General features: G+C 58.8%; 1 protein-coding gene across 1 annotated transcript in view; it reads left to right on the top strand.

The window, feature by feature from the left end:
* Positions 1-24,271, top strand: part of SCUBE1 (signal peptide, CUB domain and EGF like domain containing 1) — a 117,282-nt gene that overhangs the window by 18,992 nt on the left and 74,019 nt on the right. The window contains exon 3 of the mRNA XM_054582572.1: positions 1,613-1,741. Within this exon, the coding sequence (XP_054438547.1) occupies positions 1,613-1,741 (129 nt within the window). The remainder of the gene's footprint in view (positions 1-1,612; positions 1,742-24,271) is intronic.

Genomic DNA, 24,271 nt, shown 5'->3' with positions numbered 1-24,271 from the left:
GTATCCCCTCGGCAGGGTTCCTGGCAGGCAAGTGTCCAGACAGTGCTTGGTCACCTACAGAGTCAGGGAGCTCACTACCTCCTGAGAGAGCTTGTCATCCAGATGGACCTGCCTGCCTGTGAACGTGAATGCCCCCCACAGCTTTGCCCCCGCTATGTGGAGCTCTGCTGTCCAGACCAGTGTGGAGAGCAGGGAGCTGGGTGGCTCCCTGGGCCGAGCTCCTCCAGCGCATGCTTGCGGGAGTGGCGGGGCTTGCCTTTAGTCCCTGCTCTTCCTCAGGCTGGCCCCACTCCAGCTTTCGTGGCTGGAACCCACCTCAACAGCCCTCTTCGACGGAGTAGGACACAGTTCACCCTCCCGCCCCGGCGTCGTAACACGTTCCGAGGCACTTCCGGTTCGGCTTACCTGAGGAACTTCCTGTTCCACTTTGGGATATTTCCGGTTCCGCTGTGGGGCACTTCCGTTTCCCCTTCCCTGCTTCACCTTGGTGCCTGCGGAGGTGTGGCTGGGTGTGGGTGGCGACCTACAAGCCCACGAAGCGTTCGCCCAGCGGAGCAGAAGGGCAGGCGTCCCCGGCCGTGCCGACGGTGCTCCCGTTCTCTGTGCCTCAGAGCTGACTTCCTCGCCGCTCCCAGACATGGCGGCCGGGCCTAGGCCCTCTCGGCCCCCAGGGCCAGGCTGCACTGCTTCGAACCCCACTTGTACTGCTTACTAATCGTGGGACCTTTGGCAAGGTCTTGGCCCCCCGTGCCTCCGTTTCTTCAGTGCCCTTGCGAGACTGGAATAATGATGACAGTGCCGAGGCCTCTGGTTACTGTGGGATTCTTAGAGATAATGACATATGGTGGCGTTGGCGGGACGTGGGTATAGAAGCAGCTCAGCTCGTGAAATGTTAACTGGGCGTGTTCCTGTTGTTCTCCAAGTCCCTCAAATCTCTCTGGAACGCCAGAACCAATAGTCCTTTGACCCCTGATGGGAAATGTTAAAAAAGACTAAAAACAGCAAAAAGGGTGACCTTTACAAAGGCTGTTGGCCGTTGTTTATGAGACAGAAGCCTTTGTTATAACAAAGAAACTGGAGCAGTAGAAATTCAGACTTCAGATGCTGATGTGGAAGGAAACTATTTGAGGGGAGTGTGTGGACTTAAATTCCAGAGGTTAGTTACACTTGATGGTGGTATGCAAAGTTCACTTTATTCTATACCCCCTACTTCACAAGTAATGAGCTCTCCACGCCTGGGAGGCCTTCAGATAGGCTGAGGAGACCCAGTTTGGGGGGCTTTTACACAGGGTCCCCACACGCTGTGACTGTGGAGAGGCTTTTGAGGGAGGCAGGGCTGGGCCTGATTCTTGCCATCTTCACTGTGGTGGGAGCGGGAAGATACCCCACACGTGTCTGGCACGTGGTCCTGCTCTGCAAGGCGGTGGCCAGTCTTGGTACAGAGCCAGGATCTTCATCTTTGTCATCTTGGGGTCCCCAGGCCGCAGCGAAAATTCTAGTGAATACCTGCGGAGTCATCCCTGAGCCACGTGTGTCCCGGTGGTTTCTGCAGTGGGGAGAGAGGGGACCCCAGGCTCTTCCTCTGACACCTCTTATGGCCCTCGTTTTGCAGACATCGACGAGTGTGAGAATGACTACTACAATGGGGGCTGTGTCCACGAGTGCATCAATATCCCGGGGAACTACAGGTGCACCTGCTTCGATGGCTTCATGCTGGCCCACGATGGACACAACTGCCTCGGTGAGTGCCGCAGCCGCGCCCGGCCCGCAAGGCGCCCTGCCTCCTCCTCGGCTCCGCTTGTAGCGCCGGGGCTGTGGGAAGGCTCGCTCTCCTTTGGTTGGTTCCTTGTCTTAGTTTGCTGGGGCTGCCACACTAAAATAGCACAGACTGAGGGGGGGGGCAGGGCGCGGGGCTTTGACAACAGGAATTTATTTTCTCACAGTTCTGAGGCTAGAAGTCTGAGGTCAAGGTGTTGACTGTTTCGCTTCTTTTCTGAGGCCTCTCAACTTGACTCGCAGATGGCCACCTTCTTAGGTGGTCGTCTTTCTATGTGTCCCTGTATGTGATGTCTTTCTGGGTGTTGTAATCTCCTCTTTTTATGAGGACACTAGTCATATTGGAGCAGGGCCCATCCTAAGCGATTTTTAACTTAGTTACCTCTGAAAAGGCCCTATCTCAAATACAGCCGCATGCTGAGGAACTGGGGATTAGGGCTTCAGCGAGATTTTTGGGGGAGCACAGTTCAGCCCATAGTGAGGATTCTTATATACCTCCAGAGTCTCAGGGTTCAATGATATATTTTAAGCTAGTTGTATAAGATACGAGTAACACAAGCTTGCTGGATAAAATTGGAAAAATGTAGAATAGGGACAAAAACTTGGGAAGCATCTTAGTTACGCTGGTGTATTTCCTTTCGCTCTTCTCTCTGCACCCAGGTGCGATTTCACTGTAGTGGTGAGCAGGTGGTCAGCATGGTGTTGTCCCTTGATTTTGTCTTTAATATCATGTGAACCTCAGGTAGGTTTACCTGGCCCCTGTTGCTGCCGTTTTTCTAGTTGCCTCCTCGTCTGATAAGCAACTACGTAATGAGTAACCTGAGGCTGCTGTGACAAAGTAAGAAACTGAATGGCTCAAACAATGGAAATTGATTCCCTCCCAGTCCGGAGGCCAGGAGGCTGAAGCCGCGTGTAGGCAAGGTTGTCCCTTTGGAGGGCTGCGAGGGAGAACCTGTCCTAGGCCTCTCCCCATGCTTCCTGTGGCCCTGGGTGTTCTTTGCTTGTGGATCACGTTGCCCCTGATTTTTGCATTGTCTTTGCTCTGTGCATTTCTGTCTCTGTATCCAAATTTCCCCTTTTCAGAAGGGCACAGCCATATTGGACTAAGGCTTAACCTAATGACTTCGTATTGATTGTTTGCAAATACCTTGTCTCCAGAAAAGGTTGCATTCTCAGGTACTGATGGTTTGGACTTCACCCGCTTTTGGGGACATGATTCAACCCAGAACGGAGGCGGTTTGCTGTCTAGAGCAGGAGGAATGTCTCACGGCAGAAAGCACATGGTCTCAAAGCGGAATTGCCTGTCCCCTACGCACTTGTCTCCTGCTGGCTGCTGGAGCCCCGGGGGTGAGACTGTGGGCTTGGCGGTTGTGTGGCTGTGAATGCGTTACTAATGCCTTTGGGCCTCGGACGCTCCTCTGCTGGTAAAGGGAGGGTGTGACGAGCAGCTGCCTCGCAGGCTGTTGTGAGCAGTAACCAGGACCATGTCCAGGCAGCTGAGGAGTGTGGGGACACAGCGCTGCCAGAACCGGTGGCTGTACTGTGGTCATGACCTCTGAGCCGTAGGCTTCCCCGCGGTCAAGCGGACACAGTGATGCTGCCTCTTCACCAGGTTGAGTGTGAGGGTGAAGTGACTGGCACTTAGTAGGTGCAAATATTAACAAACAGGCATTAGTATTACTCTAGGTGACCTGGCCACCCTTCAGTGGCCGTACATTTAGATTGTTTGCTTATTTTGTTTGTTTGTTTATGCCATCAGAATCTAGAGGTCATTCTGGACGTAAACCTTTTTTCCCCTTGTTTTTCCTGTTGTTGCCTTAGCTATTCTTCCCAGAAGTGGGACTGCTGGGTCCAAAGATCATTTGGATTCTTTGCGGCTTTCGCCGCAGCACTCCCTGAAAGTGCTCAGTACCCCTTCCTCTGTGCCAGCTGGTGCGCTGGCGGAGGGGCGGGGCATAGGGAGCGTGACGGCCCACGTGCTCTGGACTCTTCCCCTTCGTGATGTATTAGCCTTAGATTCCCTGCCTGTTTTTGTTTAATCTTATTGAATCTCAGATGAGCTGGTTATGGGAAACAGACCTGTGAATGTGTAATTACAGCCACAGTAAGGGCTGGAACAGGGTCTGGGCAGCAGGCTGTTGAAGCCCGGAGGGACCTGTGCAGGGCCACCCCTACAGAGGTGACAGTGGGGGTGGCGTGGGCCTGGCTCCTTCAAGGGGGTCTCTGGAAAGAAAGTTGCATTGAGCAGGATCTTCTGAGGTTGCGGCACAGCCTGCCGTGGTAGGGGCGCAGCCTGTGCAGAGCTCCCTGGAGGCCGGGCTCCGGGTGGGTGTCAGGAGCAGTGGGAGGTGGGTCTTGGGAAGGAGGCAAAACCTTTGATTAGGTTGTAAAGAATGGGCTGTACAACATTTATTGTGCCAGATGCCAGGCTGATTGTCCACATGTATCTGTTGAGTCCTCCTGGAAGTACAAGCCCTTGGCTTTACTCGTTTGCCCCTTTTTCAGATGCCAGAAAGAGTACATTTCAGTAATCGATTGGTCCGTGGAGGCAGAGCCGAGTGTCCCTGTGGGACAACAGACTGTGTCCCCCAGTGCTCAGAAGGACAGACCCAGGGAACTGCCCCTTCTGGACTCCAGCCCTAGCCCTGCCAGTTATCAGCTGGGTGACGCTTGGCCAGTCACTTTCCCTCTGTGCCTCAGTTTCCTCATCCGTAAAGTGGCATTCATAGTCCCTGCCTGTCAGGGCTCTTGCGAGGACAGAATGTGATTGCGGGCGGGGACCATCCGGCAGAGTGCAGGGAGCACCCAGACTGAAATGGGCACCGGGCCGCCAACGTGCAGAGACGCGCTGAGGGCGGCTGTCTGATGCCTCCAAGACGTGGTGCGAGAGAGCCTGCCGCCTGCACCCCTTGGGCCGTGCCGGAGCATGGCCGCCGCTCTGGCCACAGCTGTCTTACGGGTGCTGGATCCCGTGCCTGTGAACCCTTTTGTCCTTGGCTGTGGCAGGCACACCCAGTGCCTCCGGACTAAAGGGAGTTTCTGTGTGGGTCTTTGTCTCAACAACTCTATTTTCACAACGGACTCCTTTTAGACTGATCAATTTGAAGAAGTGGGTGAAACTCCCCCCACCCCCGAGCACAGATTGCAACTGCACACGGCTCTAGCTCACACATATGGCAGCCAAGAAAAGGCTGTCTCTGTGGCTCCTCCGCTTCCAGCGGAGGGCAGACCCCCACAGCCTCTTTGTTTGGGCTTTTTCCTTCTCAAGACAAAACTCCGGCTCTAGAGAAGCCAGATCTTGGCATCAGCCCACGGACACCGCACTGGCCATGTGGCCCCTCGGGGCCTCGGCTCCCTCACCCGTTAGATGCTTAGGTGTGAAAGAGCCAGGGACGGTGTCGGGACCATGGAAGCTCGGCGAAGAGCGGCCTAAATCAGGAACGCTGTAGGGGGAAGCTTGTCTTGCAGGGTGAGGCCGTAGCCTCCCATCCCTTACCACCGCTGGACTTCACGGTATGGGACCAGTTACCCAAACCCTCCGGGCTTCCGTTCCCCCGAATCTGAAATGGTGGGCGATAGCTGTCTGCGCGGGCCCCTGTGACGGGTGAGTAGGGAGCTGTGTTGAGACGGCGAGCTGTGCGCAGGCGCTGGGTACCGCCACCCCTCCGGTGCCAGGCTTTCAAGGTGCAGCCCGCAGTCCTCGGCCAGCCTGCCCATTTGCTTTATCCCCACGGTGTTCACCACCACCACCACTATCATCATCATCGAATGATTTGTCAACATGTAAAAAGTCAAGGGATGTCATATAAAAATTGGCATTTCCAGCATTGTTCCTGCTTGGCCTCAGTCATCCAGCTCCTGACATTTATGGGACTTTGGCAGGAGTACAAGTGGAGGCTCGTATCCCACGTGGCTAAACATGTAAATAACACGGTGAAGCTTCAGAAGTAGAATACGTTCAATCTATCCTACCTTGACAAGGCTCTCCCCCTCATGACCTGGGAGGCCGGCCTGGGATTCGGAACTCTAGGACTCTGTGGGGTTTGCGCTGGGAAGCGGAGGTGTGGCCATGCCTGCTCCCGCCCCCCATCCACGCCCCGGCTCCTCCCCACCATCTGAATGCTCGGGCTGTGGCTCTTTGTCCCCAGACTACCCTCCCTTTTGCTGTTGCTTGGCCCTCAGTGTCATCTGTCCGTCAGAGAACAGACAGCATGGGGCCATTGGAGCAGGGAATTTTAGGGTCACAAGTACTCAGAATGTGGTCTAGACGGGTGGCTTGGGTTCCAGGTGCATGTGACTGACCCTCTGTGGACTTTTGATTCCATAGGGAGGGCTGCAGCCACAGGAGGGGCAGAGGAGGGACCCCCAGAGCATGGGGCCCCGGGCAGGGGCACCTCTCGGTCTCAGCGTGGTACTGGTGGGCACTGGCAGGAGCCGTGCCCGCTGTGGGTGCGGGTAGACGCCCCTGTGTGCTGCAATCCCCGCCACTCCCTTTTGCTCACGACCGGTCAGTTTTGCCTGCTTGGTCACAGGGGGAATTGTGTTCGAGAGGCCGGATGAGTTGTTGGAAGGTTCTTGCTGCCTTGTGCGGTCCTGACCAGTCTCTGGCCAGTCACCCTGAGCCCCACCCCACCCATTGGGACAGTTAGGGCGCTTTGCATCTTCTGTTGCTCTGTCTCCAGAAGTCTGGGTCAAGAGTCTTGTCCGGGTGTAACATTCCTCGCTCCGCCACCGCCGAATCCCTGAGGGACGATGGCTGGCATAAACCCTCATCGGCGGGGTTTGAAAGCATTCTGAGTTAATTAGGAGAAATAAGGCCGAGGGCTTAAGGGCTATTTTCTTGCCGGAGTTTTCACAGTTGAACTTTTTCTTTTCTTTTGAGCAAAAGTGGTTATTTTCTTGTGGAGATGGCTTGCCTGGGACTGTGTCCTGGAGGGTGGCCAAATCCGTCCTCCGGGGAACAAAACCTTCTCTCTATTTGACATCTTTATTGAGGAATTTCTCAAATATAACAGAAAATGACACCAGAGGGAATTCAAACCATGATGAGATCCTTGCTCAACCCCAAATGACTGCTTTTAGCATTGTAATTACTTGAAATAGCAGTAGTTCTGTTTGAAAAATATTATTTCAAACTCCATGCAATTGGACATAAGAGCAATATTTAGGCTAATAGAATCAGATTTTTTTTCATCCTAAATTAAAACCAGCAGTGGATGACTTTTTTCCCGTCTCCACAAAGCAAGGCTCCTTTTTCCCTAAAGCCATTAGTTCACTTAGCCAGATGTTTTCCTCGACCCCAGCCTTTACCTTGACTCACTGAAAAACGCGCTTCTCAGGTCGCTCACAGTTTGAATTTTGGACTTGCTTCTCAGCATTGTTTTTCCTGATGAAGAGATGTGCTGTGTAGCCAGGTTCAGCAGAAAAGTTGTTTTGTTAACCAGATCACTACTTTCCCATGAGCGCTTATTGAGCGCCTACTATATACCCGGCTTTGGGCCAGGTAAGCAGTGGCACTTAGGTGAGATGAGGGACTTTGGTTGAATCGCGGCCACGTGCCCGAGTGGCACAGGGTGCTGTGCTCACGTTTCTCATTCAGCCCCCGCGGCACCCACAGGCAGAAGCCACCCGTGTCCCCCCTTACAGATGAGAGCCAAGCTCAGGGCGGGAGCGGGAACTGTGCAAGGTCCCATGGCCAGCTGTGGGGGAGCTGGGGCCAGCGCCCAGGTCTGCGCGTTGGCCAGCTCGAGGCCGTAAGCCACTGCCCACCCCCTGCCCCAGGGCTCCCGGAACGGCGCCGGCTCCGGGCGGCTGGCCAGGTTCAGGGGCCCTCCTTCCGTGGGTGTTAACTCTGCACCCCTGCGAGTTTGGGATCATGCAGGGCATCCGGGAACCCCAGGATCTGCTACGCCAGGCCTGTGGGACGCCTGGTAAAGGGCAAGAGGGCACCCCTCACCCAGGGGGCTCTTCCCAGGGCGGGCAGCTTCTCCCCAAAGCCTGCACTGGGCCCCCAGGCAAAGGCGGGAACTTGCCCCTGCGCAGAGTCTTGTGTCGCTCGCAAGTTCTCTTCAGGACGTGGCCTTAGCCCCAGTGGCCACACGGAGAGCCCTGCTCTTCCAGACCCCCCCGCCCCATGGCTTCTTCACTTGTGCAGTAGCACCCAGTCCGCCTGCCCATTGGCTCGCGGGGCCCTTCAAGCCAGCCTCTCCCCTTGCCTCTCACGGGGGCACCCCCTGGCCCAGCCTTCCTGAAACCGTAGTCCTGCAGGTCCCTGTCGTTTTCAGCTGCTTCCCCACGACCTCTCCCCAGTGGAGACCTGGCGAGGTCCTACTCACTGGTCATTTGAGACACAGCCCGCATGTCCCTTTGTGCCAAAGTCTTCTGTGACCATGCTGTGTGCACCCCTACAGTGGCCCTGGGCTGAGGCCCTCCCTTCTTCCCCTGAAAACAGACATGGTCTTATTTACATCTTCGTCTTCCTCCTTGGACCTGGCGCAGTGTCTAGCATGCTGTAGGCGGCTGGTAAGTATTCGTAGAATAAATGAGTGAACAAACAAGTCCGTCAAAATGCCCTGTAACCTGGGCCCTCACGCTCAGCAAAGCTCCATGCCAGGCACACGGCAGAGGTAAAAGTGCATTGGAGGAGCCTCTGTTGCAGGACTCCCACATCTGTGAGAGAGACAGAAGTGGTCACGGCTCTAGGTCCAGCAGCTAGGGCTGTGTCACAGCGACACTAAAGCCTCTACCTAGTCCTCATCCGTGTTCTGGTTGCAGAAGATTGTCCAGAGCACCTGCTGTGTGCAGGCCCAGTTTACGTGCCGGACACAGCAAGTGGCGAACAAAGGCAGCACTTCCCCGCGTAGGAGCTTCCACAGTGCAGGGGAGCAAGGGGGCCAGTAAAGTCAAGGTAGCTCAGTAAACTAAGTTCAGTCAGGTCGATTTCTGTGAAGAACAAGGAGACAAAATAACGCGCCAGGAAGTGACGGAGAGAAGGACGGCAGCCCTGGGCAGAATGGTATTCTGACGCTATCGCTGCAAAGACAGCCACCCAGCCCTTGGTCACGGAAAACACCATATTACTCTGCAGTGGATTCTGCGGGTCAGAAATTGAGACAGGGCTCAGCAGGGACGGCTCTGCTCTGCTCCGCAGTGTCTGGGCCTCCGCTGGGAGGATGTGGAGGATGTGGAGCCTGGGGATGCCCTTGCGCGGGGGCCAGAACCGCCCGGAGGCTTTGTTACTGATGCCCGGCAGCTGCGGTTGGCCATAGGCCAGAACACTGGGGGCCGGCCCCCACCCCGGGCCTCCTCATAGCGTGGCAGCAGGGTCCCCAGAGGACAAGACCCAGCGTAGAAGTTTTACAGTCCAGCCTCAGAAGCCGCTTCCACCGCACTGTGCCGGTCAAGGCAGTTACAAAGGTCTGCCCGCATTCAAGGGCAGGGATGTGGAGAAGGGGCCTCGGGGGGAAGGAAGAAGCCACCGTTTGAAAACCTAGGGAAGCTGTTCCCTCTTAGACAGAAGGGGGAGGACAGGTGCAGAGTCCCAAGAGGGGGACAAACTAGGGGAGTTCGGGAACAAGTCAGGGTGCCTAGAGGGCCAGGAGTGAGGGAGGGGGCGGGAGGCGACATCAGGGGTAGGCAGGGCCGGGTCATGCAGGGCCTTGTATGTCCTTGAAGGGCATATAAGCCGGGAAGCCATGGGACGTTTTAATTAGGGATCGAGACAACTTGGCTGACATTTTAATTAAAAGGGATTTGCTTTTTGAGTGCCAAGTAGAGAATATGTTACAGGGAGTAGGAGAGAAACCGCTGTAGGGGCCTGGGTCAGAGATGCCGGGGCTCGGGCCAGGGTGACAGGTGTGGGCGCGGAGAAGCGGCTGAATACAGAACAAACTCTGAGAGCGCAGCCAGCGGGCGCCGCCAGCGGAGGAGACGTGTAAGAGGCAAGGGAAAGAGGGACGCGGCCGACGGACAGCTGCTTGCTGGAGTTCCTGCGTGGCTGTGCCATGTTGGCTGAGACGGGGAATGCTGGACTTGGGCCAGTCTTTGAGTGCATGGGGGGACTCAGCAGTCCCTTTGGCCACGTTCAGTGTGAGACAATCCACAGCCATCTAAATGGAAATGCTGCACCGGTTCAGACGTCTGTGGGTGGGTGGGGTGGCTGTGGGGTGTGAGAGCCTAGAGTTTTTAGGTGGCACTAAAACCCAGAGATCCTGACGTCCACTATTTTCATAAGGATTGCCTGAGCGCTGGTCCTGTGCTGTGTCCTGGGCACGAAGCCCGCAATCAGGAGGTGGATGACCTAGTCCCAGCCCTGAAGAAGCACAGGGAGACAACCAGGACCCATCACTGACTCACTGTGTGGCATGGAGCACGTGAGCACCCTTCTCGGCCGCAGCATCCTCACCTGCCAACTGGGGTCAATAGCAGTGCTCATTTGGCTGCAATGCGGCCGAGACAGAATGAGATAAGCATTCTAGAGCACAGACCGCAGTGCCTGGCACGTAACGAGGGCTCGATAGATGTGAATAAGCTAATTATCACTTATTCCTAGTATGCAAAGTGGAACACTTTTTAAAGAAAATGGATGAAATTTCTGAGCTGGCAAAGATGCAGGGGATGAGCATAGGCCCTGGGCTGTAGGTGAAGGCCCTTGGCTGGGGACTCAGGTTCCACACGGAGCCCCCACCCCGAGTCGCTGCTCCCCCAACCCTATCCTTGTGAGAAAGCTCCCAGTCCTTTTGCGTTGGCTCTTCTGCTTGTTCACTGACGTGGGGTCATCTGGCACCAGGGCTGCCAATCCCAGCTCTGCCGCATGCCCATCTTATGACCTTGGATGCACATTGCCTCCTCCTCAGTCTTTGTTCTCTGCAGACTGGGCGTGATCCCTCTCTGTTGGGATCGGAGTGGGAGGTGGACAGGCAGGTGGCACCAGAGGCTGCTGAGCTGAGGGAGAGGAGAGAAAGGGAGGACATGGGCGGCTCAGATCGGCCAGAGCCCCGCTGCACACGTGGGAGGAATCCCCGAGGACACTTCCGTGGTCCCTGGCGCAGTGGCTGCAGCGCCCTCTGCGCTGGCCGGGCCGGTCCCCGGCAGGATGAAAGGCCTTGCCGCCTCGGCCCCATGCAGGCATCCTGCGCGTCCCGGAGGACAGCTGGCAACAACATGTGGCTCCCTGGGCCCGTGATGACGGCTCGAGCTGCCACTGTTTATTTGTCTTCATACTTCAGCAGGCCCAGCGCATTTCTTGCTCAGAGAAAAACATGCTGACCGTTTTAGTGTAAAACTAAACAGCTTCGGACAGTCACATAGCTCCTCCATAAACACCAATGTTTTTTAAGATAAACTCAAGAGGTTTCTTCCTGTTGTCTTTCTTTATGTCCCCCTCCCGTTTCCCCTTCTTGGCCCACATTCAGGTGATCTGAACATGCTGATTTCCTGTTGAAGGACAAGTCGGACTCAGGACCACCTCTCCCCTGGTTTTAACAAGTTGAATCTGATGGGAATTCTTTGGCCTGGGAAAAAGAAACACAGGGTGCCGTGTCCGCCCTTACAGACACGCTTCCTTCCCTCCACACCACCGCCGAACCGGGGAGCTCCCGGAGCAGGGAGCAGGGAGGCAGACTGCGGGCGGCCCGGTGTGTCTCAGTGGTGGGGTCGCCTTCCACAGCCTCGCGTGTGCAGCCAGCTCAGCGCGGGGGCGGGGCAGCAGGGAGCTTCTTACCCTGGGCGGGGGCCAGAGAGCTGCTTGGTCATTGGGCCAAGAGTTTGGACTTGCTAGAGACTTTGGGAAGTGCCCTGCTTCTGTGTGCCTCAGTTTCCCCATCATACCTGAAATAAGGGGATGGGGTTCAACCAGCGATTTCCTAATCCTTTGGGGTTTTGTGTACCTCAGCAAAACCCTTTCTTTCCAGGGGAATGGTGAGGTGGGGTGCGCTGCTCTGGCTGCACCAGGAGGCCGGGCTGTCAGGGCCGAGAACCCTGTTCTCCGTGGGGCCGCCCCGCCCCCCCCCCCCCCGACAGCCCCGGGTGCCAGAGCACAGTTCGGGAGCCTGGCCCGGCTGCTATGTCAGCTCCCTTGCCCTGGTGGCCTGTGACTCGATGGCTTGGCAGCGTGGCACGTTCCCCAGTGACAGTGGCCAGGCTCCTGGTCGTGTCCTCCTGGTCCCGCTCTCCTCTCAGAACCAGAGTCTCTAACCTGCCGAACAGCTTTCGTTTCCCTAACCTGCCGCCTTTCCTGCTCTGAGCATCCTTGCACCTGCGGCTCCTTCTGCCCCAATTGCCCTTCCCTGTGCTCTTCACCAGCACTTTGTTTGGCTGGCTCTGCTGGCCCTCAGGACTCAGCTTAGGCCGCAGCCCCTGCAGAAAGCCTCCCTGAGTCGCACACCTGTCCCCTGGGTCCCCACAGCCCCTGGGCTTCCATCTGGCTCAGCCCTAGACTCCCTGGCCTGTCACTGGTCATCTGGGGGTTGGTGTCCCCTACTACCTGGAGAGCCCCTGGAAGGCTGAGCTCTGGGGAGACTTAGCTCCCTGTCCCCCAGCCCAATGCAGGGGATGCGTGCACAAGCCTGCCAGAGGGCCAGGGCATCGGTGCTGGGAAGTCTCCCAGTGGCTCCCGCTGAGGCTTGGGACTCCCTGTCCTCCCCCGCACCCAGCTCCTTCCAGTCTCCATTCCAGATGAAGGGAGAGTGGGGACTTGGGAGGCGGACACATGCAGCCTGGCTCCGGGCTCTCCTCCTGGCAGCGGTTTGGGGCCAGTTCTCCGCCCTCAGGCGTAGCAAGGCCCCTGGGAGGGGAGGTGGAGGGCAACCGGAGGTCTTTGAAAGCGGGGGCACCCGGGGTGTCAGGCATTTGCGGCCTTCCGCTCTCCGGCTCCCCTTTGGGCCGTGCATTCAGGCGGGGGGCCAGCTCAGCCGTGAGGCCTCCCTCCCTGTCGGTAGGGCCGGGCTGGAACCTGCCGTCACTCCCCCTGATGCCAGCCCGCCTTTGGCTAGAAGAGGCCTTGCCTTGGCGGCCCGGGGAGCAGGCCCCGCTCCGTCCGCAGGCAGAGGATGCCATGTCCATAAACAGCAAAGGGCAGGCCAGGCCAGCAGACGCTTTTCTTCATCTTTCTTGTTTGCAGTCCGTGCGCCAAGGGCTTGGTCAGAACGCTGAGAAGTAAACAAAAAGTAAGTGTTTTGTGAAGGCTCTTTAAAAATATTCTACCACCAGGACATATGCCCCAAGCCAGAATGGAGCTGTGTACCTAAAAAGGGGCATTATGAACAAATAAGAGTGTCCCAGAGTCTCCAGTACGACACGCCCTCTGCCAACAAGTTGCTTATTTTGGAGCAGCCTGGGCCCTGGATGGCATCTGGGGTCACGCTGGACATTGGCTGGGCCTGGCTGCGTCTGCACAGATGCTGTAGTGACCCTCCCCCCAGCACCACGGGCCTGGCCCGGCTGTTTATAGTGGCCATTAGCCAGCCCCATGCCTTGCCTGCCCCTGCGCCCCTCCCTGTCACCCACCCCGTCCCAGCCACATGCCGCTGGAAATAAGCCGGCAGGCAGAGCTGCCTTGTGCCCAGCCGGGAAGCCTTGTCTGTGGGAAGTGGGGGCCACAGCAGCCGCCCAGCTGCTCAGTCTGGGGTCTTTAGCAGCCTCCTAGATGCTACCTTAGTGGTGAGAAGGACCCCGCAGGCCAGCTTGCACTCCTCTGGCTTCCCCGCTGGCTGCCGAGGGGCCAGGTGCCCGTGGGGTCCTTTGGCTGAGTGCTGGGGAGGCCCGTCTGGGTGGAGTCCTCCTGGGGCCTCCTCAGCCTGGCAGCTGGCCCCTCGGGACCGGGCTCTGTCTGTCACTCCAGTCTTGCCTCCTCTCCCACTGAACGTTAAGCCTGGCCCCTGGCACCGTGTGCCCTGGTGCTTCCCCGGCCTGGGGAACCGTCTGTCACTGGTGCTCCGGTTTTCCTTCTGCACCTCTTCCCTGGCCCTCCTGGGCATGGTGACCTGCTCCCCACCCTGCACTCGGACCAGCCAGAGTCACATTTCTCATTGCGTGGAGTTGAAAAGGTCGAAAAAGTCTGTTTACTTATCCATCTTCCACACGTGTAATAATTATACAGAAGCAGTCAGAGAAATCAGCCGAAAAGACAGAAAATAATTCCCTTGTTAGCTCGCCAGCCCAACGGGTCAGCAGCGTGCACATCCTAACGGTCTTGTCCAGAGCTGCCTGTGTGCAGACCTGACTTTATATGGCGATGACCAGGCATGGCTGTTTGTGTGCCGCCTCCCCGGTGCTCCGTCGGAGCTGCCCGCACTGTTGACGCACAGCCGGGACAGGGGGCCGGACTCAAGGCCGGGATGTGGGGAGCCCGGCAGCCCGTGGGTGTTAAGTGAGAGCTGCGGCCGTGGCTGTCCGGTCGGAACAGCAGAAATGCCTCGGAGAAAGGGTTTGTAACTTCTGCGTCAGCACATGCCTCCGAGTGTCCAATATCTGCCAGGTCAAGGGGTCCTGACATTTATTTCAATGAGACCCCACCCTCAGAAAGCTCTAGGATTTGTGCAGAAATGTTCTTCTCACATGGTGTATTGGGTGTAATTAATGCTACATCAACTGTGGGGGGTGAGGGATGACTTGTCCTGCCAGGAACGAGGGAAAGGCCACCAGGTAGGGCTGGAGATGGGACAAGGGGAGGAGGGAATGGGCCGTGCAAAGCCGAGAGGTGGAAAGGCTCAGCCAGGCAAGAGAGGGGCTCAGGCACGGACAGTGGTCTCTGTCAGCGGAGCCAAGCATGCTGAATGCCCTCCAGGGCTCAGGCCTGGAGATTTGAACCTGCAGATGTGGGAGTGTCAGGGGACCACCTTTGGCTGCACATTGGGCACGTCACCGACTCAGGTGTGGCTCCCAGACCCTCCTTCAACAGCTGCTGGGGCCCCACCCGCTGCCCCAACCTCGCCATGTGCACACACTCATGCACACACGTATGCGCACTGCAGCCCCCACCAGACACCTCTCCTTGTGCTGATTCCCGTGTGGCTTCTTCGTGTGGTCTCCGATCCCGCCTTTTGCAGGGCTCTCTCTTCTCCTCCTGCAGACGCCCAGCCCCGGTCAGCGGTCATCTCTGTGGGTCTCGCTGCCCTTCTCTCTTCTTGGACGGGCAGCTCCCTCGGGGCTGGATTTGACCTTATGTTCACTGCTTATTCCCAGCACTAGGTGCAGGCCATTGCGTCCTTGCTGAATGAATGAATGAATGAACAAACGGCTCTTCTTGGACTTCGGGGGTGTCCAGTTAGAGGCTTTAGAAAGATCTCAGATGAGGCAACTGCTCACGCAAGCACACTTGCAGGGGCAGATGAGCAGATTGAGAGGGGTCCAGCAGGGAGTGAGGAGAAGTGAAAAGCTCATGGCTTTGACCCGGAATCCACCTGAAGGCAACACTCCCTAAGATGGAAATGGCTGTGGCTGCCTGGTGTGTCCCCCCAGGGAGATAGTCACAGGCTGGAGTAGAGGCAAGTGCAGGGCGGGGCGGGGGGGCAGTAGGGCAGGGTCACCAGCCAACTGGACAAGCAGCAGCGGTGGCGGGGGTTGGGGGGCGGCTGGGACGAGGCACTGGCTCATGGGGGAGGACAGGTGGAAAGGCTGGGGGCGGGTGGCCCGTGGCACTGGGAGAACCAGCACATGGAAAGAGGCAGAAACAACTTAGGTTCTCACGATTGTGGCTGCAGCCAGTGTCTCAGGGGCATCTGCCCCACGGCCCACGGCCACGTGTGGCCCCAGGTGGCTACGAATATCGCCCAGCACCAAATCGTAAATTTCCTTAAAGCCTTTTTTTACCCCATCAGTGTTTGTTGGGGTTTGTGTATATAACGTGTGGCCCGAGACAGTTCTGCCAGTGTGGCCCGGGGATGCCAAAAGGCTGGACACCCCTGGTAGAGTATTTGACTGTTGATCTTTTTTTTTTTTTCCAAACTTCCTTGTAAATTCTAATTGTTAAAAAATGAAACAGTTCTTTCGGGCACGTGACGGGTTCTTGAGGAGAGGAACGCCGTGGGAAGGAAGGAGCTACAGGCGGGCCGGGGGAGGTTCGCCGTGGGGAGGCGTGCAGCTCTTCCAGTGCTTCAGCCGAGCTCAGCGCCCCTTCTCCCACAAAGCCCCCTGCGGCCCATGCGCGGCCCGGCCCCTCTGCCCTCCCCCAGCCCCCCTCTCTGCCACCTTCTTAAGTGTGTGGACTCCGTTGGCACAAAACCCTCTCTCAGTCCTGTTGCAGCCACATGAACCACATGAACCGCCAGGGCCTGTAACAAGGGGCTGCTGAGTGGGGGAAGGAGCCAGCCAGCTCACGGGCCGGCTGAGCAGCCATCACAGGCCTGGACATGTGGGGCCCTCACACGCACCAAGAGCTCCCGGGGGCTGGTGTGCCTGTGGATGGTGCTAGCAGGAAGGAGGAAGAGAGTGGGTCACGGCAAAGCACCCACAGTAGTCTGGCAAGTGGAAAGGTCTGGCTTTCCCAGTCAGCAGTTGGGAAGGTAGAGGAAAATGCTGTGCTTGATCGGGAGAATGATTCCGAGAGGTTCTGACACCGAGGCAGTCCTCCGGGAGGCTGGGGGGCGAATGCAGGGAGCGAGTCCCTCCGTGGACCTGGCCAGAGGCCCTGGGCCAGCTGGGCGGCGTGGGGGCTCCTGGCCCCCGTGGGCTCAATGGCACTTCTCCCAAGGCAGCGGGTCGCCCTGCCCGCCCTGCGCAGGCCCATGGAGGCAGTCACGCCCAGCGGGGCCTGCCCTGGGTCGGAGGGCGCTCACTAAGAGCCCCGCCAGAGCACGTCCCCTTCTGGTCTAGAGCGTCCTGCTCTGGTTCCCTGATTTGTTTGCTTTTCCTCCCTCGCTCTTTGCAGTCCTCCATTCTCAGCCCCGTCCAAAGACACTTGTAAAAACTCCGCCGCCTCCCACAGATGTCCAGCCAGAATCGTGTTCCCAGCTGTGCTGTCCGCGGCCCAGGGCTGGGGGCACTGCCTGGCTCTGTCAACCTCCCGCTGGCGACCGAACGCAGGCCGCTCCCTCGGGGCTCCCGGGTGCAGATGCCCAGGCACTCCCCTGGGACCATGGAATCAGGGTGCCTGGCACAGAGCAGGGCTCAGGAACGGGCACCCTCCCCACAGCCTCCTCTCCGTCCCAGCCCCCACCGAGAGATTAAAGGAAGAGCTGGTCTTGCCTCAAGTGGCACAGACAGAGGACAGTGAGGTGGCTTTCAGGAGGACACCTGCTGTCTCCAAGCCCCACCTCCGTGCCTGCTCCCTGAAGCACCGCCCTGTCAAAGGGGCTCTTCAGCTAAAGACTTCGGTCCTCGTGCCAGGAAGGCACCAACGAAGTGGAAGAGCCTCAGGCCGCGCTGCCTCACCGAGAGCCCCCGCGGGTTCCACTCATTCATGGAACAGCACAGCCCCGGGTGGCAGCGTTGGAGGGCATCTTCCCCCCACTTCTTGATCGCTCCACACGCCCCCCACAGCAGGACTGTGCTCACCCCACCAGGGGGCCTCCCCCAGGCAAAGCCAAGGCAGCAAGTCCCTGAACAGTCCTCTGGGTGCCCAGGCCTCACTCGCCCCGGGGGCCCCACCGGCCAGCGCTCACTGCTGGCTCTCATCTGCAGCTGCCCTCCCTGACTGGGACCCTGGAGCTCCGGGGCCTCACTGGGCAGCCCCCCGGGGGCCGCAGAGCTCATCCCTGATGGACAGGCCAGGAGCCAGAGCCGGTGGGCCAAGGCCGCCTCCCCAGCCGCGTCCTGCAGTTCCCAGTCAACTCCTCGGTCCTTAAGCACAGAGTATGTACCCCGTGGACTGCTGAAACCCCTGGGGTACAGCGACATTCAGGGCAGACACGGGTCCTGTTCTCAAGGACTCTGTCATCCCCGGGAGACACCCGCTAGATCCCAGGTAGATGACAGCCAGGCAGAGGGCGGGGCGGCATGACGGAACGCCTTGTCTGCTGCCCTCGGTGGAGGGTCCGGGAGGGAGAGCGCCTCTGAGGAGGTGTCCGTGAGCTGCGGTCTGAGAGGGGGAACCCGCCGCGCCAAGATTGGGAAGAGCATTCCAGTCAGAGGAACAGCAAGGGCAAAGGGCCTGGAGACGGGAACCAGCCAGCCGTGGCCAGAGGACAGCGGGGACGCCGGCGTGCCATGGTCTGACCAGCGAGGCGGAGGCCGAGGAGGTGTGGGGAGCAGTTCGCTAGGGCCTCGTCGGCAGCGAAGGGCCTTTAGGTCGTGTTCAAAGCGAGTGAGGAAGCCTTTGGAGGCTTTGAGCAGCGGCTGGCGCAGCTGGCTGGCACAGAGAGGTCGCCGAGTGGGGAGCACGGAGGCCAGTGGGGAGGCCACTGCAGTAGTAGTCCAGGCCAGAGAGGAGGGGCTGGGCCCAGCGACCCCAGGGCTGGTGGCGAGCAGTCGTCATACCCTGGGTTTGGTTGCAGGTCCACCTGCTGAGCCCCCACACCTGCCAACGGGTACGGCGTGGGGAGTGAGGGAGGGAGGTGTCAAGACGGCTTCCAGGTGTCTTGGCTGAAGCAGCTGCAAGCTGTGCTGCTGTTGGCTCAGATGGGGAAGGTTGAGAGCGGGACCAGGCTTTGCTCGTCTCTTCATGGACCATGTTAGGTCTGTTCTGCCTGTTGCACATCCAAGTGCAGGTGTCGGGTCAGCCATGGATGTCTCAGTCTGGGGCAGTTTGGGCAGCACTGACAAAGAGGCGGGACGTCTCCTGGAACTGACAGGAGCCCGGGCTTTGCCAGACTGACTCCCACAGACGCACTGGGCTCCTGGGGCAGAGAGCTGCCCGCAGCTGCAGTGAAGGGCGTAGGGCCCACGGGATGAGAAGAAGTGACCCTGTCAACCACGCGTCCGGCACAGGAGAAGGGGCTCTCACAGCTCAACAGTAAGGAGCCCGAGTGCCTGGTCTTACGATGGGCAAAGGGTTTGAATAGACATTTCTTCAAAAGAGACATATGAATGGACAACAGGCAGATGAAAAGATGCCCAACATCATTAGTTGGAGAAATGCAAATCAAAACCATATGGCATACCACTTCACACCCACCAGGATGGTTATAATTTTTACAAAACACAAACAATGGAAAACAATGAATGTTGGAGAGGATGTGGAGAAATTGGAAACTTTATATTTTGCTGGTGGGACAGCAAAATGGCATGTAGCCACTCTGGAAACCGTTGGACAGGTCCTCACAAAGTTAAGCACAGGATTACCATGTGACCCCATGGTGCCACTCCCAGGTGTGTCCCCGAGATAACTGAGACAAGGTCACACAAACGCGTGTGCAGGAATGTTCACAGCAGCATTTGTCATGATAGCTGAAGAGCGGGGACAAGCCAGCTGCCCGTCAGCTGGCAGGGAGCGGATGCACTGTGGCCGGGCCACGCAGGGCAGGTGTTCAGGCACAGAAAAGGGTGTGGCGCTGCCGTGGGCTCCTTCGCAGACGAACCTAGGAAGATTAGGCTACGTGAGAGAAATCAGACAGAAAAGGCCACACATTGTATGAGTCCACATTTTATACGAAATGTCCAAAACAGGCAAATCCATAGAGATCGAAAGGAGACCAAGTTGCCAGGGACGGGGGACGGGTGGGGGGAGTGGGGATTGGGACTGATAAGGAGTTCAGGGGTGCTTTCTGGGGTGATGGGAATGTTCCGGAATTAGATCGAGGTGATGTTCTCACAGCGTTGTGGATATGCTAAAAACCACGGAAGTAGACCGGTTAATGCGTTGGGTGACTTTCAGTCAAGTAAGTTATATCTCAACAAGAATAAGTAGCAGGAGAGATAAAAGAGGCAGCACAAGCAGAGCATGAGAGGGCAGGGCTTGTCCCCACACGGCTCTGTGTCCAGTTCGGGGTGGGGAGCAGGCCAGAGGCCACGTCAGGAGGGAGCGGTGCCAGGCGCTGAGGCCACTGCACTGGATGCCGCACGGCCACGGCAAGGTGGAGTGTCCCCTGCCAGTGTGGCTCCGGTCCCTTCTCCCCTGGCGCACTCACCCCTGGGGCCCCCCGAGGCGTCGGGTGGCCGGTTACCTGGGGCTGAAGCGCACTGGCGGTGTGTCTGCCAGACACTGTGCTAAATGCTTTACCTCCGGCATTTTCTCTAATTCCCAACACTTCAGGCACTGGAAACCAAGGCACCAAATGGTGAGGCAACCTGCCCAAGGTCACACAGCAAGTTACTCACTGCATCTTGTACCCCAGTGGCTGTGACTTGAGGGGTAGGTAGTGGTCACAGGGAGACCTCGTGCAGGTTGTTTTAAGGAGGAGTGGTCAGCAGTCAGAGTTAAGCAGAGAACTTCTGTCCTTAGAGATGTTCAGTGCTGCTCAGCCATCGCTGGGGGACCATAAGGCAGCTGTGGCTGGAGGTGGGGCCCCGGTGAGGGACCAGGCGACCAGGCCCTGCAGGCCCGCAGGCTTCAATAGAGCCCGGCCTCCACAGGGCTGGCTCCGCGGGGATGGATGTGAGCAGTGGGCGTGCCTGGCAGGAGGCCGGCCCCCACTCATGTACCTCGTCCAGCCTCGAGCATGGACTCAGGCACAGCACAAGGGACTAAGTGTCAGGCCAGGGCAACAGCGGGAGCCCCTGTCTTCCACGCACAGCCAACCTGCAGGGGTCAGGCGCCCCAGAGAAGGCCCAGCCGGTGACCAGGCCAGGAAGTGGACAGGCCCCGGGAGACCATAGGCACCTCCTGCCTGCCTTGGCCAACACCTCTGACAGCTCAGGGCGCGTCCTGGTCTGGCAGAGCCCAGGCCCCACGCTCTGGGACCCGTGTGTGCTCTACCCGAAACCTAATCCATCTGGTTCTCATTTATTTGCACTTAACTCATCAAATGCAATTTTGCAAGAGCCGCTCAATAGCCAGAGGCTTTTCTTCCTAAGCCTCCCTTCAGAAGGAGCCGGGGAGGGCTGGGGCCTGGCCCTGAGCGGCCAGGAGGCAGCTCTCAGGGGTGGAGGCTGAGTCTGGTTCCCAAGATGGCCCCGTGCCTCTGCTTCTGCCCCGGGGCCCGCGGAGGGAGCTGGGATGCCAGAGCCAGTCAAGGAACCTGACACACAGTAGGCTCTTGGCAGCCAGGAAAACATGGGTGGGGTCCGGGCAGGACACAGCGTCTCTGTTTCAAATCAGGAAAGGTCCCTGGGAAACACAAAGCAACCAAAGCTGGATCCAGAAGTAATTTTTAGTTATTATAAATAACTGCAAGCCTGGATTCTTAGTCCAAAGTGGAACCAACAGCCAGCTATTAATAAAAACAAACAGCAGCACCTTGGGCCAGAAAGCAAACCTCACGGGCCAACCACAGTCCGGCCTACAGAGGCCTCTGGGGGGCAGGGCAGCCTGCAGCCCGTCCGTGTCGGCTCTGGAGCCTCCCTGCTGGAGCACAGCCATCTCCTCCACAGCACTGGGCCCTCCGCAGACACAGCCCCTCTGTGGTGGCGGGGGCGGGGGGCTCGCGGAGCAGAGGTGGGCAGGAGTCACGGCTGAGGGCTGAGTGGCGCCCCCCCCCCCCCCCGCCAGCATCCGGGCCTGGGCTCACGCACGGCGCTGCCGAGGGAGCTGGGGAAACCTGACCCCAGAGACCCTGTTTGGGCTTGATCTTGGGTGGCCAGGCACCGTGTCCCATTGTGGCAGGAGCCGTCACAGGCCCCTGGGATCAGGAGGGAGAGGCTGGATGCCAGGACCCAGAAGAAGGGTAGACTGTGGCTGGGGGAGCGGCCGCAGCCAGGCCAGGGCTGCACCGTGGGAGTGGAGGCGAGACTGACGGGTAAGGTGGGGAGGGGAGATCAACAGCCTTGGTGACTGCCTGGGTGCGAGAGGGGTCGGTGGGGGGGCGCTTTGCAGGTGAGACGGTTCTCGGGCCTGGGTGGGGCAGAGCAGAGCTGGAGCGAGTCTCCCCCTTGGTCCTGCTTGGCGCCCTCGTCCCCCTCCCCCCTCCCCTCCCGCCTTCCGGTGTCCCTCAGCCATGGCCGAATGGTGCATGCTCCCGGGGCGCCAGGCCCTGGGCCTCAGGCTTCCCGCCACCTGCGTTTTTGCAGCCCACCCTGGGGTGATCTGTCTCTGAGGGCGCCTCCCGGCTCCACCAGCCAAGGGCCCCCTGAGTCAGGAACTAGCCACGGTCCAGCTGCCCCTCCCTTCCCAGTGCTCTTGCTTGCCACCCCCGCCACTCAGCATCAGTCCTGGGAGCACTGAGATGCATTTGTGGCTTAAAGGGGGGAGCGTGTTCACCCAGGGAAGCCACAGGCAGGGTCCTCCTGGAGGGCGACCTGGCCCATCTAGGCAGTCTGTGCGAAGCCCCATGTAGGACCCTTACAGAGCTGGGGACTTTGGGGCTCCTTTCTCCATGCTGCCTCCTTCAGTTCTTTTGTTGCCAATCAAAAGGGTCTCCCAAGAGGAGCCTCCTAGGGTCTGACCCAGAACCCATGGGGCCTCGTCTCTGGTTTGTAGCTAAGCCCCTGGGCCGGGGAGCTCCCTGCCCTCTGGGAACATTCTGGGAGCTGTGGCCATGCAGAAAGACAAGGGCTGTGAACTGCCAGCAGGACTCAGAGCAGAGCGCTGTCCTCAGGCCACCCAGGCCTGCTCGGAGATCAGGGATCACGGATCAGAAGCAGGCTTGTTCAGGGCCCTCACAGCGCGCGGCGGGTGAGCTGTAGAGAGCCTTGACTGAGCCCACTCTGCTGTCTGCAGGGGGAATCAGGAGGGTGCTGTGCTCCAGCAGACAGGCCTTGTGTGGTAGTGAGCTCCCTGTCAGTTCTGTGTACAAGCACACGTGTGCGTTGCAGTTTCTCCTGCTGATTCCTGAGCACCCGCCCCACCTGACCCCTCTGTCACATGTGGGGACGTAAAGGAGACTCAGCTCTGTCCGAGGCCCAGAGCAGAAGCAGGCAACTGGGCCCGAGGCCCGGGGCAGAGGAAGGGAGTTGAGAACAAATGTGCATCTGGTCTGAGAGCCAGGGCTGTGCAGCCTGCTGGGCATTAGGGCAACTCCAGAGAAGGAGGGGTGTTTGCCCTGGCTTTGGAGCCGTGAGCGCGTCGGGGGTCAAGGGAGGCGTGTCAAGTAGAAGATACTTGGACTTTCCTCTCGCCGCCCCGTGGCCTCGTTCAGAGGTGCCGAGTCACAGAAGAGCAGGGTGAGGTCTTTGGACCCAGACTGCTGGGCTTCGTCTTCCCCTTCGGCCTGTTTTACAGCCCAGGGCAAGCCTCTTTCTCTCTGTCGACCTCAGTTTTCCCACCTGAGAAGCGGAATGTTAAGAACAGTGCCCCTGAGCGGAGCTACCGTGCAGAGGTACCGAGGCCCGGCACCCGAGCACCCAGCCTGGGCCTGGCCAGCAGTGAGGTGCGACAGTTCCGAGTGCTGGTACTTAGGGTGGGGGCTGCCAGCCCCGCCCAGCCAGCCTCGTTGCTCACCTCGGGGGGCGTGGCTGTGAGGTGGGACTCCCACGCCGCCGAGCACATCCCTGCCTGGGCAGTCATCTGCATGGGAGAGAAGGAAGAGGGCTGCGCGGGGCTTCCCGAGGACACCGTCTGCAGTTCCTCCTGGGGACGAAGCCCAGGCAGAACTTGGGTCGCCCGACTCCCGGGTGCCTGCTCCTCCTAGCCATGGGGCACCTGTCACCACAGACTGTGCCGAGTCCTGGGGGCCCAAGGGACAGAGTGCGCCAGGTGTGCCCCTCAGGAGGGCTGAGGGGCTGAGCATTTTCCACTGTCCTGTGCGGGGCCTGGGCAGGGCCTCCAGGTGAGCTCAGCCTGTCCTAGGCCTGTGGGCCGCCGTCCCACGGACCCAACCACCCCAGCGGGCCACTCAGCAGACCTCGTCATGGGTCCCCTTTGGGGGCTGGGGGCTGGAGACTCGGGGGCATGAGGCGGGCCTCAGGCCCTTAACCCAGCCTGCAGAGGAATCGGCCAGGCGCGCGGGCCACCCGCAGGGAGCCCGTGGCCCTGACCGCTCCCCTTACAGGGGGAGGCCTGTGTTTGGACCACAGTGGGAAGAGAGTGCGGAGGGGCACCCCCCCTTCCCTCCTGCTAGTCTTGGGGCTCCATTATTTGGGAGTGGGTGGGAGACGTGTTTGCAGGCCTCACATTTGTTTCACACCGTTCACCAGTGCCGGCGAGTCACTGCTCCGCGCTCACGTGAACAGCCCTGCTCCCGAGCCTGGCCAGCGTGCTGCCCGCCGTGGAGGGCTGGCAGAGGAGTTGCACCGACTGTCCTTTGGTGCCTAGTTTCCAGGGAGGGACGAAGGGGGGCCAGGCCAGACGAGTGGCACCGGGGAAGCCATTTGCGGGGTGCGAAGTAGTGTTTCCACACCGGGAATCCAGCCTTTGAGGGCCTGTATCTGTTGTGTTTACTATGGAGCCTTTACTTGGGTTGGGGAACTGAGGTGCAGAACGAAGAACCCGGGAACCATGGAAAGAACGGCAAAGAGTGTGACCTGAAGAGGGTCCGGGCTGAAGACCCACGGTCTCATCTCAGTGTGACTTGTGTGCCAGCACACA

This window comes from Pteronotus mesoamericanus, unplaced genomic scaffold (genome assembly GCF_021234165.1).
Source record: "Pteronotus mesoamericanus isolate MK-2021 breed Mesoamerican mustached bat unplaced genomic scaffold, CSHL_Meso_final contig_702, whole genome shotgun sequence".
Lineage (NCBI taxonomy): Eukaryota > Metazoa > Chordata > Mammalia > Chiroptera > Mormoopidae > Pteronotus > Pteronotus mesoamericanus.
Note: the sequence above shows the minus strand (reverse complement) of the source record. Positions and strands in the feature narration are given on the sequence as shown.